This window comes from Trichechus manatus, unplaced genomic scaffold, assembly GCF_000243295.1.
Source record: "Trichechus manatus latirostris isolate Lorelei unplaced genomic scaffold, TriManLat1.0 scaffold00031, whole genome shotgun sequence".
NCBI lineage: Eukaryota > Metazoa > Chordata > Mammalia > Sirenia > Trichechidae > Trichechus > Trichechus manatus.
Window position 1 is genome coordinate 1,688,246 of NW_004443967.1, and position 14,472 is coordinate 1,702,717.

Here is a 14,472-nt window from a genome sequence, read left to right on the forward strand (position 1 = left end):
AGTTTCTCAGTAAAAAATTTATACACAAATTATTTTGTGACATTAGTTGGAATCTCTGCAATGTGTTAGCACTCTCCCCCTTTCCACTCTGGGTTCCAATGTCCATTCGTCTAGTTTTTCTGTCTCTTCCTACCTTCTCATCTTTGCTTTTGGGCAGACATTATCCATTTGGTCTTGTATACTTGGTTGAACTAAGAAATACGTTCCTCCTGTGTGTTATTGTTTGTATTACAGGCCTGTCTAATCTTTGGCTGAAAGATGGACTTCGGGAGTGGCTTCAGTTTTGAGTTAGTAGAGTGTGCAGGGTCCATAATCTCAGGGGTTCCTCCAGTCTCTCAGACCAGTAAGTCTGGTCTATTTTTGGGAATTTTAATTTTGTTCTAAATTTTTCTCCCACTCTGTCCGGTACCCTCTATTGTGATCCCTGTCAGAGCAGTTGGTGGTGGTAGCTGGGCACCATCTAGTTCTTCTGGGCCCAGGCTGGTGGAGGCTGTGGTTCATGTGGTCCATTAGTCCTCTGGACTAATATTTTCCTTGTGACTTTGGTATTTTTCATTCTCCTTTTCCTGGATAGGCTAGTACCAATAGATGTATCTTAGATGGCTGCTCAGAAGCTTTTAAGACCCCAGATGCTACCCACCAAAGTAGGGTATAGAACTTTTTTTTTTTTTTTTAATTGTGCTTTAGATGAGGGTTTACAGAGCAAATTCGTTTCTCATTAAACAACTAATACACATAATATTTTATGACATAGGTTCCCAATACCATGATGTGTCAACACTCTCCCTTTCTTGACCTTGGGTTTCCCGTTACCAGCTTTCCTGTCCCCTCCTGCCTTCTTGTCCTTGCCCCTGGATTGATGTCCCCATTTAATCCCGTTTTGTTTTATGGGCCTGTTTAATCTTTGGGTGAAGAGTGAAGTTCAGGAGCGACTTCAGTACTGAGTTAAAAGGGTGTCCGGGGGCCATAGTCGCAGGGTTTCTCCAGCCTCTTTTAGACCAGTAAGTCTGGTCTTTTTTTGAGAGTTAGAATTTTGTTCAACATTTATCTCCAGCTCTATCTGGGACCCTCTATTGTGATCTCTATTTTTTAATTGAATTATTTGTCTTTTTGTTCTTTAGATGTTGAAGTATTTTATAGGTTTTAGAGATTAGACCATTGTTGTAGCCAAAAAATTTTTCCCAGGTCTGTAGGTTCTCTTTTTACTCTTTTGGTGAAATCTTTTGATGAGCATAAGTGTTTAATTTGTAGGTGCTCCCAGTTGTGTGGTTTATCTTCTGGTGTTTGTGCATTGCTAGTTATGGTTTGTGTTGTATTTATGCCATGTACTAGGGCCCCTAGTGTTGTCCCTATTTTTTCTTCCATGATCTTTATCATTTTAGGTTTTATATTTAGGTCTTTGATCCATTTTAATGTAGTTTTTCTGTATGGTGTGAGGTATGGGTCCTGTTTCATTGTTTTACAGATGGACATCAATTTTGCCAGCACCATTTGTTAAAAAGACCATCTTTTCCCCTAATGGACTTTGCTCCTTTGTCAAAGATCAACTGACCATGGGTGGATGAATTTATGTCTGGGTTCTCAATTCTGTTCCATTCGTCTGTGTGTCTGTCATTGTACCAGTACCAGGCTGTTTTGACTACCGTGGCTGTATAGTAGGTTCTGAGGTCAGGTAGTGTGAGGCTTCTACTTTGTTCTCTTTCTTCAGTAATGCTTTGCTTATCCGAGGCCTCTTTCCTTTCCACATAAAGTTGGTGATTTGTTTTTACATCTTGTTAAAGAATGCTGTTGGTATTTGAATCAGAGTTGCATTATTTCTGTAGATCACTTCGGGTAGAATTGACATTTTCACAATGTTGAGTCTTCCTATCTGTGAGCGTAGTGTTTTTTCCACTTAGGTAGGTGTCTTGGTTTCTTGCAGTGGAGTTTTATAGTTTTCTTGGTATCAGTCTTTTATGTCCCTGGTTAAATTTATACCTAAGTATTTTATCTCTTTGGGGCAGGAGCCTTTCTTTATGGAGTATTAGGATTTATATTATATTTGAGAGTATTTTATAATTTTCCAAGTGTTTTCACATTATTTCACGTAATCAACATGATCATTTTGAATTTTAGGGAGTGCAAGCTGTAGTCCCATTTTTACAAAGCGAGAGTTAATTGATGTCACATAGTAAGTAAATAGTAGTTCTTAGATCGATAATTCCATGTATTATGTTCTCCCATCTATACTGTGCCCTCCCAGAAGCACTATAGATTAGTGGTTAAGAATGGGTTTTGGAATAAAATAGACAACTCAATATCTAGCTGTACTGTTCATTGCCTTTGTGAGTTTGGATAAGGTGCATAAACTCCCAAGCCTCTAGTTTCATACTTGTAAAATAAAGAAAATAATGGTAACTTTTCAAAGGGTTGTTTTGAAGTTTATGTAATACCTTACATGTAAACTAATTCATTACCTGCTAGCAGTTATTATTATTAGTCGTCTGCACAGTACCGTCAAATATTCCAAATGTTGCGGTTTAAAAAATTAGAGACACATGAGGCAACTTTACATTGGTATTTCTAGTATATTTATTCAGCTGGCCTCACACAATTGCTTGAGACATTTGCCTAGAGGATCCCAAGATAGTCTAAGGAAATCTTTTAAAGGATTACATAAATCGTTCGTTTGGTTTTTTACTTACAACCAAATATGTGATAACTCTTAGTAAGAGCCTTTATACATGAGAAAATTAATATGAGATTGTCACATTGTCTACAAGATAAAAGTGATTCTAAGCACTGACTGTATAATAAACTCATCTCTGGAGCTTTAAAAAAATATATATGGATGTCAAGCTATCCTACAGAATCTCTGGGGTTGGAACGTGTATTTTTAAAAAATCTCCAAGCTTGAAAACAAATCATAAAGGAAGAATTCCTCTTAATATTATAGGGCAGTATTAAGAAATGGTTTTCAAACTTGGCTGCATAAATCATGTAGGAATCTTTAAAAAATACTGACGCCTGAGTCTCAACCCCCGAGATTCTGATTTTATCGATACGGGGTGTGACCTGGACATTGGGGTTTTAAAAAAATCTCCCCAGTTGATTGAGTACGCAGCAAAGTTTGAGATCCACAGTTTTAAAACTAAGAAATGAGAATATGAAGAAAGGTGTATTCAGTGTATATAATGCCCAGGATAGCATCAAACTCCGTTGAACTTTTAAAATAATAATGTAATTATTTTGTTTTGTATAATAAGTGATTTGCTTTTTTAAAAACAGGTACACTGGAGAACCTAGAAGAACTGTATTTGAATGACAACCCCAACCTGCATAGCCTTCCGTTTGAGCTGGCTCTCTGCAGCAAGCTTTCAATTATGAGTATTGAGAACTGTCCACTCAGCCACCTTCCACCTCAGATTGTTGCTGGGGGACCTTCTTTCATTATCCAGTTCCTAAAGATGCAGGGTCCATATCGTGCCATGGTCTGATAAAAATCCACTGGTCCCACACACTGTTCAAACATAGACTGCCATTAATGTTTCAAATCTTTATCTGTATCTATTTATGTAGATATTGATATATATGGCAGATTTACAAAGACTGCATTATGTGTTTCTGCTAATAGAGGAATCATAGCCATTTAGATTTTTTTTTTTTTTAATTCTGTACAAAAGCTTATGTAAGTTTTCTTTGCTGAACTTGATGGATGTTTTTCTCTTGTGTAATCTGATATACCAGTTTGCCTAAAACATTTGCCAACCAATTATGAAGTTACCAAATTTAAGGAACAGAGGTAGTATAATTAGATATACTTTCTCTTGGGAAAAATAATGGACAATTTTGTTGCAACTTTTCATATACACTTTCCCCTTACCAATTGTTGTATCTTTATAGTATTATAGGCCCTGAAGTAGAATTTTTCTTTAACTTATTTTGAGATTTGAGATTTAAATTTTATATATTGTTTACAGTCAGAGTAAATCACTGGATTTTTTTTTCTTTTTGGTTTTGATTTGCTCTGTTTTAATCAATCAAATCTAGAATTTATATCCTCTGCTAAAGAATTTGAATCAGCTGGTTTAAATATCAAAAGATATTTGCTTGTTGGGACAACTGGCAAAGTGAAAAGATGCAGTCAAAAATTGTAGAATTCCTTTAATTGTACGTCTCTGATCAGTTGTGAAGCAAAATATCTGAAATGAATCTTTGAGTGGAGGGGGAGGGTATTAGACTATTTCCAATATAAATATCTTTTTCTTAGTTTAGGGGAACAAAAACTTGTAGTGAAAAGGAGTTTTCATTCTTGGAAGTTGCAGATCCACAAAAACTAATAATCTGGCCAAAAAAAAAATTGTACACATAAACACACACATTCTATATATGTATATACAATGCTATATAGATATGTATTTATTATATCATAAACTACAATAGGTAATTTTTAAGGATTTCTCCCTATCCTTGTACAATGAAATGAATGTCTTTCTTTGAACACTGCAATATATGTACGTTTCAAGGTTATTTAACAGTGTACTATGGTTTTATATCTTGACTTGCCTTGTACATCTTTCAGTTCTGGAGTATCTGCGTCTAAGCACAATATCTTCACACTGTGCTGTATTGCTGCTGAACTAAATGCACTTTTCCCCACATGTGGGGCGCTGGCTTCAAACAATTCAGTTCAGTACCATTAGTTTTAATCTCATCTGTCCTTTCTTGATAGATGTTAATACAGTTATTGAAAAGAGGCACATTGCATAGAAGCCATTGATAGTTCAGTGGAAGTTGTGTAAGATGTGCATGTGCTATTTGACATATTTTCTTTTTCGCTTTACTGCTTTTAAGGCTAGCAGTATTGTAAGTGTGTGTCCCTTATACAGTACTCTTTCTTTTGGTAGTGTTGGTCTAAGTCAATTTAATTATTGAGGAGACTCACAGAGCAAGTACATTCTATATATCATCCTAAAAAACACTTCCCATATAATGAATAACTATTAAGTATAATTATGGATTGCTGCTTGTTTTTTTATTTTTACTTTTTTGCCATTTAGATGGGCATTGTGTTTTAAACAGAACGTTTTTGAGTTAAGGCTATAATATTAAGATATAAATGTGAAGTGTTTCATTTTTCCTGGCACACAAATTCAGTACTAGGTTTGAGGTTGAACCTATCTTCTTAATTGGCATTTTTATAAGGAGCAGTGTAGAAATGGAAGGCAGGTGAAGATATAAAACCCTAGAATGCTTAAATGTGCTGTAAAACTATTGTAGATGTCACTGGATTTTACCAAGTAATATTCTTCCTTCTTTTTTCCATCTACTGTGGCATTTCAGTTAAAATTTTGTTTATAAAAGAAATTTGTTTATTACAGCTCTACCTAGAGCTTATGTGTACGTGTGGTTTTTTAAGTCTCGTGTCCAGGTGTGTTTTAGTAGTAAGGTGATGGAACTCGAGTTTTAAAGGCAGTAACCTGATGTGTTTTCTTGAAAAACAGTTATGGTTATTGTTTCTTAAAATGAAAATAGATATGGTTTTTAAAACACTTTGGTCCCCCTACCTTTCTTTATATTAGTCTATTTTAGAAGTACAAAATGATCACAAATCTTACATAGAAGTGATACAAACAGTATAGGTGAGGAGTTAAAACAATTTTTAAGGGGCATAAAACATATGTCCTCTGTATGGCTTCCACCTTGTAAGAATTCATGAATTTCATTACTACTACCAAGGAACTCAAACTCTAATTAAAGTATCCTTGTGAAATCAAGATATTTAATACATAATTAGTTGAATATACTAAAGGACATTGTTGAATGACTATATATGAACTAATACTTTTCCTGAAACTGCAATGGAATTAATTGACATATCCAAGAATTTTTCTTTCTTTTAAAGAAATTAGGTTTGGTCTCTCCATGAGGCTCTTATGAATAACTAAAACAAGAATGTCATAGAATGTTACATTGTCAAAACATTGATGTAAACTTTGCTTTTTGTTAATATGTAGTAGCAAAATAGCATTGGTAATGACAAACAGTCCTTTTGTTTGAGTTTCTTTTTAATTCTGAATCATAATTTTATTCCAAAAAAAAAGAGGGAGATGCTAAACAATTTGTGGACTTGACAGATACAGATGAAAACAGTAGAAGATAGAAACTCTTGGAGGGGAAAATACACATAAAATGTTTATTTGTACTCTTATTAAAAGGTAGAAAACAAACAGCAACTGCCTTCCCTCCCACTCTATCCTGCTCTGAAGTGTTAGGACAGACCTAGCAACCCACTGTACTGCACCGCACTTTACAGTTGACCCATCTGTCGAGCCTCTCTCTGAAGCAAGCAAGGCATTTAAAATCATGCCCACTCTCCAAAGGAGGATACTACACTTCAGACAGGCCAGTGGACTTGTCTGAAGTCCCACATCTAAAACACTTAGGAAAAGGAACTTTGGCTTCCAAGCCAGCCTCAAGAAGGGCCCAGAAAACAGGAGGAATGGATCTTCACGAGATTTACAGATGGCTCAGGGTAGAACCAAACTGTTGGAGCCTCGGTATATCTGCCATTACTGAAAGGCCCTACAGGGACCACCTCATTGCCACCTTCCCCCACACCCTTTTTGTGGTGAGATTCTATGTAGAAAGCTGAAATCGTGTGTCTAAAATCATACAAGTATTGTGGCAGAGCCAGGCTAGAGCTGAAAAGCCTCTCAGATTTTAACACACATGGAAATTCTTTACGTTCATGTTGGCTAATGGTTTTAAAAAAAAAGGGTGGGTGATGCAATTGAAATGAGCTCTGAAAATGTAATTGCATCTTTCTAATTTGTCTCATTGTACAACCTGAATCATCTAAAATGGATAAGCTGTTTAATATCACAATTTAGTTTTTTATTATAACCTTTTGCTTTTCATCTGAGTTATTTCTAAGCTGTGTTTATTGAGTCAGCTTGCAGAATTTTAATTGTTTATCAACAAGAATGGGTTATGATTAAGCGTGCAAAATGACACTTTTAAAATGGAAAGAGGGCACTATCAATTGCTGTATTGGTCCAACAAGGCATTAAGCAGAGCTTTCAGGCAAACCAGGATATATGGTCACTCTTGCATGATTAAAAGTAGACGAAAGCAAATGGCACAATCCAAAATAAGCAGGAAAATAATAAATTCCTGATCTTTATCAAATTTAACTAAAATGAGTGAATTTTGAAGAAAGGTTTCCTTCTGCATGTACCAGAGGGTAAGATATAGTATACCACATATCTTATTTTGGCTAGTTTAGCCTCTGGGAGTCAATTAGTGCAATTGAAAAAAGCATGACAGCCAGTCTTTGATTGTAAATCTCTGAAAATCCAAATATGCAAGAGTTGTGACATTGATTTGGTATCTAACAAAGTATCTTGAATGTTGTATCAGAGTATTACGAGAGTGTTTTGTAAAATAGACACCATACTTTATTATTGAATAGAATGCCTTCTAAACCTGATAATTCTGAGGAAACAAACATTTGTGGGGTTATTTTTTAACTTTGAAAGAATATATAAGATATTTTTAGAGTTGTAATTTTTAAAAACTGGAGTTGATCATTACCCTTAAGTGCTCTCTTTACTCACTTGATTCTCCCACCGACAGCTGACATTCTAAATTTACACTGAGTGTAGATAACTGTTTCTGATGAGGACTGAAGATGGATAGTAGTTTATGGTGTTTCAGATTGGGACTTTTAAAAGTTTGGAAGGAGGAATAGTCTCTATGAATAGGGCCATCATGTTTGGGTTTTGCAGATTGTGCAGTGCACAGCAGCACTGCATATTAGGGGGTGTTCATTTACATCGTAGGTTTGTGTAATAGTTTTTCAGCAGATGGTAGCAAAATACTTTGTTATAACAAAATCAGTATATGATGTCAGTTGTATGACATGGAAGTAAAGGGTCTTGAAGAAAGAGCATTTTCCCATCATTCACACAAAAGTGCCCTATGGGCTAGTGGCAGTTTGAAGTAAGGAGATTTGATCTTTATGCTAGTTTTTAAAGCTTCACCCTAGCAATCCTAATAACAATTGAATAATGTTTAAATGGCATTATAAGCATTTTATATGTTATAGGTAGTCCTAAAAATGGTCTGTCTTGGAAAATCTGATTAGAGTCTATGGATGCTTTATCAGTGACCATAATTGTTTAGATTGCCTGTCCTTTTATCTGTACTGGTGGTGTTTATATAGAGAATTTAATCTTCCACAGGTCTGATGGGGCTTAATATACAAGTAGCATTTGAATTAGCCATCTATACCATTCTCTCTTCATGATTTTGAAGAAATTATTGCTCAGTAAATCTGTCCATCTAGCTAGCATTTAAGACCTGGTGCCCACTATTACAGGGGATTTTAAGTGTATAGATCAAATCATTTAAATATGAATCTTCAATAGAAAAGTATAAGATTATATAATTTTTCCTCATTTAATGTTTTTTCTCCCTCCCACCTCAAAACTCACTTTTTTAACAGTTCAGAAAATTGTCACTGCTTAGTAAAACTGCAACAAAGAATTTTGTATGGTCAATAGTGTCCTTCAATTATATTTTAATCTACTGTCAGACTTGTTTTTAATTAGATGTACAATAATTTACACAACACAGTTTACAAAGCATAGCGAGAACAGTACAAAAATTGACAGTGTTTACGTATGGATTTTTCTAGCAAAGGTTAGGTTTCCACTGATGTTTTAACAGGGCCTTGTACTATGGTAAATATTTAGTATTCTGAATTATTCTTCAAGGCTAAAAGGTATAAACAGCTTTCAAAAAATGTATTTTTAACCTGAATTGTTGATTATTTTGCCTATATAAAGATTACCTTACCTTTTTAGTAAGTCATTTTGTATTAAGATATTCAATATAAATAATGTAAATGTTCTGACATTGAGTCTTTTAATTCTTCCAATGCTAAGTGTAACTGAAGTTGGACACGAAATCAATCTTTGAGTATCATTAAACCACGAAAATGCAGAAGTGAGAAATGACTTTTCACTCTCATTTAATCTTCTGGAAAACTTTGAAACAGCAAATGCCATTCATACAGTGTACAAAAAGAATGCAACAATGTATTTTGTATGGTCAATAGTATCCTTCAATATAATTGTTTATATTTACTATATTACAAAACCCCAAACTATAGTTGTTAGTTTTTTTTTAATACTACTATTAGAGCATATAATGAATACATCTATAATGAAGACCGTCTTATATTGGAGACGTTGAATTATTACAAGTATTCCCTTATTCTCTTAGCCTTCTGATCCTAATTGTATTTTTATCATGTTCTCCATGTGTCATGGAGAAAATGCTTCTTTGTTTTGTTTCTGTAACCTTTCATAAGAAAGTCTGCCCTGACTATACTGTTTAAGATGTCTATGGTTTGAGTGCAGGGTTTTAGAAACATAAAGATGTGATACCAGCTAAAAAAATTATAAGTTTGTGTTAAAAGGGTTTCGTGAGAACAAAAGCTGTAAGGGTAAAAGAGACCTTGTCCAATACGAGCTGTCTGACTAAAGAGAGTTTATCAGGGAAGAAGGTAAATATATGTCATATGCACAACGTGATGAAATCTCTCCTCTTCGTATTCTTTCAGCAGATATCTATTAGGTGCCTAATGTGTGCTAGGTACATATTATGTGCCAGGTAGTATCCTTGAGCTAGGAATATAATAGTAAACATGACAGACATGGTTCCTGATTTTCTAACCATGTAAAGGAATTTTGGGTTTTGTTGTAAAGGCAATTAAGGGACTGAAGGGTAAAGCTAGGGAGTGACATGATCAAATATGTCTTTTTAAAGATCACTCTGGCTACCTCAAAACTAGACGCCAAGAGGCCAGATAGGAGACTGTTGTAGTAACCAGGTGAGAGATGGCAATGGCTTTGATTGGGATGGTAGTAGTGGAGATGGAGAGAAATAAACATTTAAGGGAGACTGAGGAGAAAGTATTAGTAAGACTTCATGATTGATTGGATGAGGTAACCCATTGCCGTTGCATTGATTCTGACTCAGCAACCCTATAGAGCAGGGTAGAACTTCTCCATAGGGTTTCCGAGGCTGTAAATCTTTCTGGGAGCAGACTGCTGCATCTGGAGCAGCTGGTGGGCTCGAACCACCCACCTTTCGGTTAGCAGCCAAGTCCTTAACCGTCATGCCACTCCCAGGTAGTGGCTTAAGCATCTGGGTGGATTTACTAAGCTAAGGAACTTTGGAGGAGGACCAGGTTCTTCTAGTTTATTATTTGTTTGGAGATGGGATGGGAGAGGATGTGTTCTAGTACCTGTGGAATGTCCAAGTGGAGATGTCAAGTAAGCAGTTGGGTAGGTAGATCTGGTATTTAGAATATTAGGCCTAGAAGTATGATTCAGCATATAGAAGGTAATTGAAACAAGGATACGATAGGGAGAGTGTGTAGAGTGGGAAGAGATCTAGGATAAAATTCTGATAAACTGAACATTTAGCTTTTATGTAGACAGGAACCTGCAAAGACTGAGAACGACCTGTAATAGAGGTGGGAAGGAAACCAGGAATACGGTTTTAGGAAACAGAATAGCCAGTTTCACTCAGTGCAGAGACACAGCATTTCTGTTATCACAGAAAGTTCTACTGGATAGTGTTTTTTAGGTTAGAGCCACTTTTTCTCCATAATTAGTGGTTTGTCCTGAAGTTGAGAGAAAGGTTCCCCTAAATGCTTGTTTTTCAGATTAGGCCTGTGTGCAACTTTATTTCCCGAAAGCATTGAGGTGGAAGGTGCCAGCCGGAAATCGTTAAGGGCAGCTCTTCATTTTTTCTGATAATCTTATATGACTTACACTTTTTCTTATTCGAGTCCCTAAATCTTCTCTCTAGAAATGTCATCTAAAGATTGAACTTATTTTTCTGCATTTCTATTTTTTATTTTTTATTGTTTGCTCTTTTCCAGATTCTAAATATTTAATGAATCAGTTTATGGTGGTCTTTCTCATTTTTGCTATTTAACTCTTTCTTTGTATTTAATCTTGGGGAATAGATTAGATTTGAGATAACTGGTCAGGTCTATGCATTCTTAACTCACCTTTGATCAAGACTGGTTTGCCTAGTCTAGCCAAAGAACCAGATTTTTGTTGTTTTAGAGCCTTGCTAGCAAAATTCAGGCCTAGGAAGAGAATGAGTATCTGTATTTGGAAGGGGCACAATTCTAAAATGCACATAAAAATACTTTGATTTGAATACTGTTATGAAATGTAAAAGTGTTTAGATTAAATGATTAGAATATTGACTCAATGACTTCTTTAGATTTAAATGGTTATTCTCAATTTTTAAATTATTTTTCAACTGAGATTTTTAAACTTTGATAATCTGCCTCAATTACCAGTGCAATAATGCCTTGAAATGTCTACTAAGAGAGTTATAATGTCTAATAAGAGATCATATATTATAAATATTACTAGGCATTGTGACTGTTCAGATACTTTTAAATATTTCACTTGATTGAATAACTATAGTTACTTTAAATTTCTTTTTTGAGGTTGGAGATGTGAATCTGAATTTTTTTAAAGCAGTTTTTACCACTAACTTTGACAATTAGAAAGAATCTGATTTTAATGTAACTTATTTCCTAGAGAGAGAGGGGAGAGGGCTTTAATGCTCACTGTTTAGGCATCTACATGGCCATATTTCTTATGGCAGAAGTAGCACTCAGAATGCTTGGGATTAGCCTTTGAATTTCTGAAGTATAAAGATATACCATATGTTTATACATATATACTAATATATGAGAGAGGGAGAGATAGTAAAAGCACAAAGGTGAAAATAAAGTGAACTTTCTATATGTTTCTACTCAGGCAGGTGACCCATCTGTTAAGAAGTTCTGTGGTTTTTCCTTATATGGGGTCATGTTTTGCCAAAATTTATGATAGATTCCATGTCTTTAAACTAGCACTATTGCTTGGTACAGTATCGAATACTTATAATGTATTCTTTCTTGTCAAACACAACCTACAGACGCGTAAGAAATTTTGCCCTTGAGAAGGTCATAATCTCATGGAATTCACGCCTATTTGAATAATCTACTTTTTAAAAATTAAGAATAGCCAATTCCAGTCAGTTCAATTTTTCTAACCTCCAAAGCACCTCCTGTGACTGCTTAATAAAGACCATCCTAAGGCAATTGAGAACATCTCTTTTAAAAAGTACTGATCAACTTTGATTTCTAGAGGATAAGAACTTAAAATGAAAAGTTATGGATGAGCCTGAGTTTGGGGTTATTATCATTTTCTTCCAAAATGGTTGGAGACTTCTTTTTCCATCTGTGAGCATCGACTTAAATGGAAGTAATAAATCTACACATTTTGGCCTTTGATTCCAACTTCAAAAAGACACGATACCAAGAATTATTCTTAGCAATCCCCAATTTATTAGGATTATGGATGAGAATCAAAAGCAAATTTTTCTAATTTTCTGCTTTTATAATAATAATTTATCCTGTTACATTTACCAGGGTATAGTTAGCCTTACCACATTAACTAGGTGTTACTGTAGATAAGATATCTGAGGATCAGAGTTTGCTTTTATAACACACACACACACACTTATATGTATTCTGTGTATATATTCTGGTTCAATTCTCTTCATAGAGGTAACAATTCTCCAGATTTTCTAGTATATATGAATACCATGTGACATAAATACCAACTTTAAAAAATACAGCACTACAAATAATTAGTTCAAGGGAAGCCTTAAAGCAAGTTGTGAGTTCAAAGAGAGTTTACCTGTACCTAAGTGTCTTGGCAATTAATAACTTTTCTCCACTATATACTATTATTTATCCAAGAGTGAATTTTAAAATAATTTGTATTGCTAGAATCTCATTTGGGCCATGAATTTTATTGAGGATTGTTAAGGGCCCAGGTTACTTCTGAACCTTTAAAAACTTCACATGACAAGCTTAGTAGTACTTTATTTTGCTTCTTTGGTTTTTGGTTATGTTTAGTTTTATTTTAAAGAGTGGTTGTGTATTGAAGCAACTAAGCTAATTTCATTTTTCCCTTTGCTGTTCCTTTTTCTAAAAAAATATAAATCTGACTTCATTAATTGTCAACATAGGGAATATCCAGGGAAAGTGAATGAGTTATACACTGATGCAGTATTATGTCAAAATATAAATTAGAGCCTGCATCTTCTGACTCCACAGTCAGGGTTCTTTCCACTCCTCTGTACTGTGTCTCCATCTAAATCATGACATCTGCCCTGCTCTGTCTGAAATAGGCTAACCAGGTGAAAGCTGATTAGTTGCAGCCCTGATTAAAATAGGTTTACCAGGTGAAAGCCAAAGCAAATAAAACTTTTCCCTTACTAAGTGCCTACTAAGGAGCCCTGGTGGCACAGTGGTTAAGCACTTGGCTGCTAACCAAAAGATTGGCAGTTCAAACCCACTAGCAAAGAAAAATGTGACCGTCTGCTTCCATAGAGATTCTAGCTTTGGAAACCCGGTAGGGCTGTTCTACTCTGTCCTTTAGGGATACTATAAGTTGGAATTAATGGCACACAACAAGAATCTACTAGTTAGAATAACCATCTATTACAACAACCATAAATTTGAACAATTTATATTGAGTTCTACACCTCTTTTCTTCCCATCCTTTTAAACCAAATGCAATATAAAAGTCACAGAAACTTACAGTGCTAGACTTAAGTCCTATAATGTATAATTTAAATACTTAACTATTATTTTTTTTGTCTGAGTGATCTTTCATGTTTATATGTGAAATTTGTTTACTAACAAATTTTCATTTTGAATAAAGTCAAGTGTCAATGACTTGATACTGGAGATTCAAAAAACATCACATGGGCCAACCCTCATCTTTCAGGAAGGTAAGATATTGCCCCATTTTATGGATAAAGCAGTGTTGTCACTAGGATTGGTTTCACCCCCTACCCCATGCTAATTACCACAATATTGTAGCTAAAACACCGGAAAATTTGACAAGATCATTGACTATAAAAACACCAGTTGCAACTAAAACAATAGTGTGTGCTTGCAGTGTGTGTAAATGAAACCACGTGATTTGAAGCATCATTGTAATTGGGTAATAATGACAGCTCTGACCAGAGCACATTGGAAGGTTCAAGAGGTGAATTAGCACAGTTTTAGCCTTGTAGGTATATTGATACCTGGAAGCTGGACTTACAAAAAATGCTTTTGTTGTTATCACTACAGGGATATTTTTATAAATAATAATTTCTGCTGAAACACTGCACACAAATTTTACAGACAGTCATTTTGGTGTCACCCCCTCTGACAGTATCATCCGATGCAGTCCGATATCCCGCACACCTCCTAGTGACGCCACTGGGATGAAGTAGCAAATACAGAGAGTGTTTAAGTCACCTGACTAAAAAATAGTATGGCGAAATTAGGGACTGCCTCACCTAGTGTTCTTTTGACTCTATCTCACTGTCTTTGTAAGATTGTAT

The 14,472-nt window shown here is 35.0% G+C and overlaps 1 protein-coding gene across 2 annotated transcripts in view; it reads left to right on the plus strand.

The window, feature by feature from the left end:
- SHOC2 (SHOC2 leucine rich repeat scaffold protein) overlaps positions 1–9,510 on the plus strand; it is a 98,729-nt gene extending 89,219 nt beyond the window's left edge. For both annotated transcript variants that reach the window (XM_023729938.1, XM_004374846.2), the window contains exon 9: positions 3,268–9,510. In XM_023729938.1, the coding sequence (XP_023585706.1) occupies positions 3,268–3,476 (209 nt within the window). In that variant the 3' untranslated portion in view covers positions 3,477–9,510. The remainder of the gene's footprint in view (positions 1–3,267) is intronic.
- Positions 9,511–14,472: the final 4,962 nt, after the last annotated feature.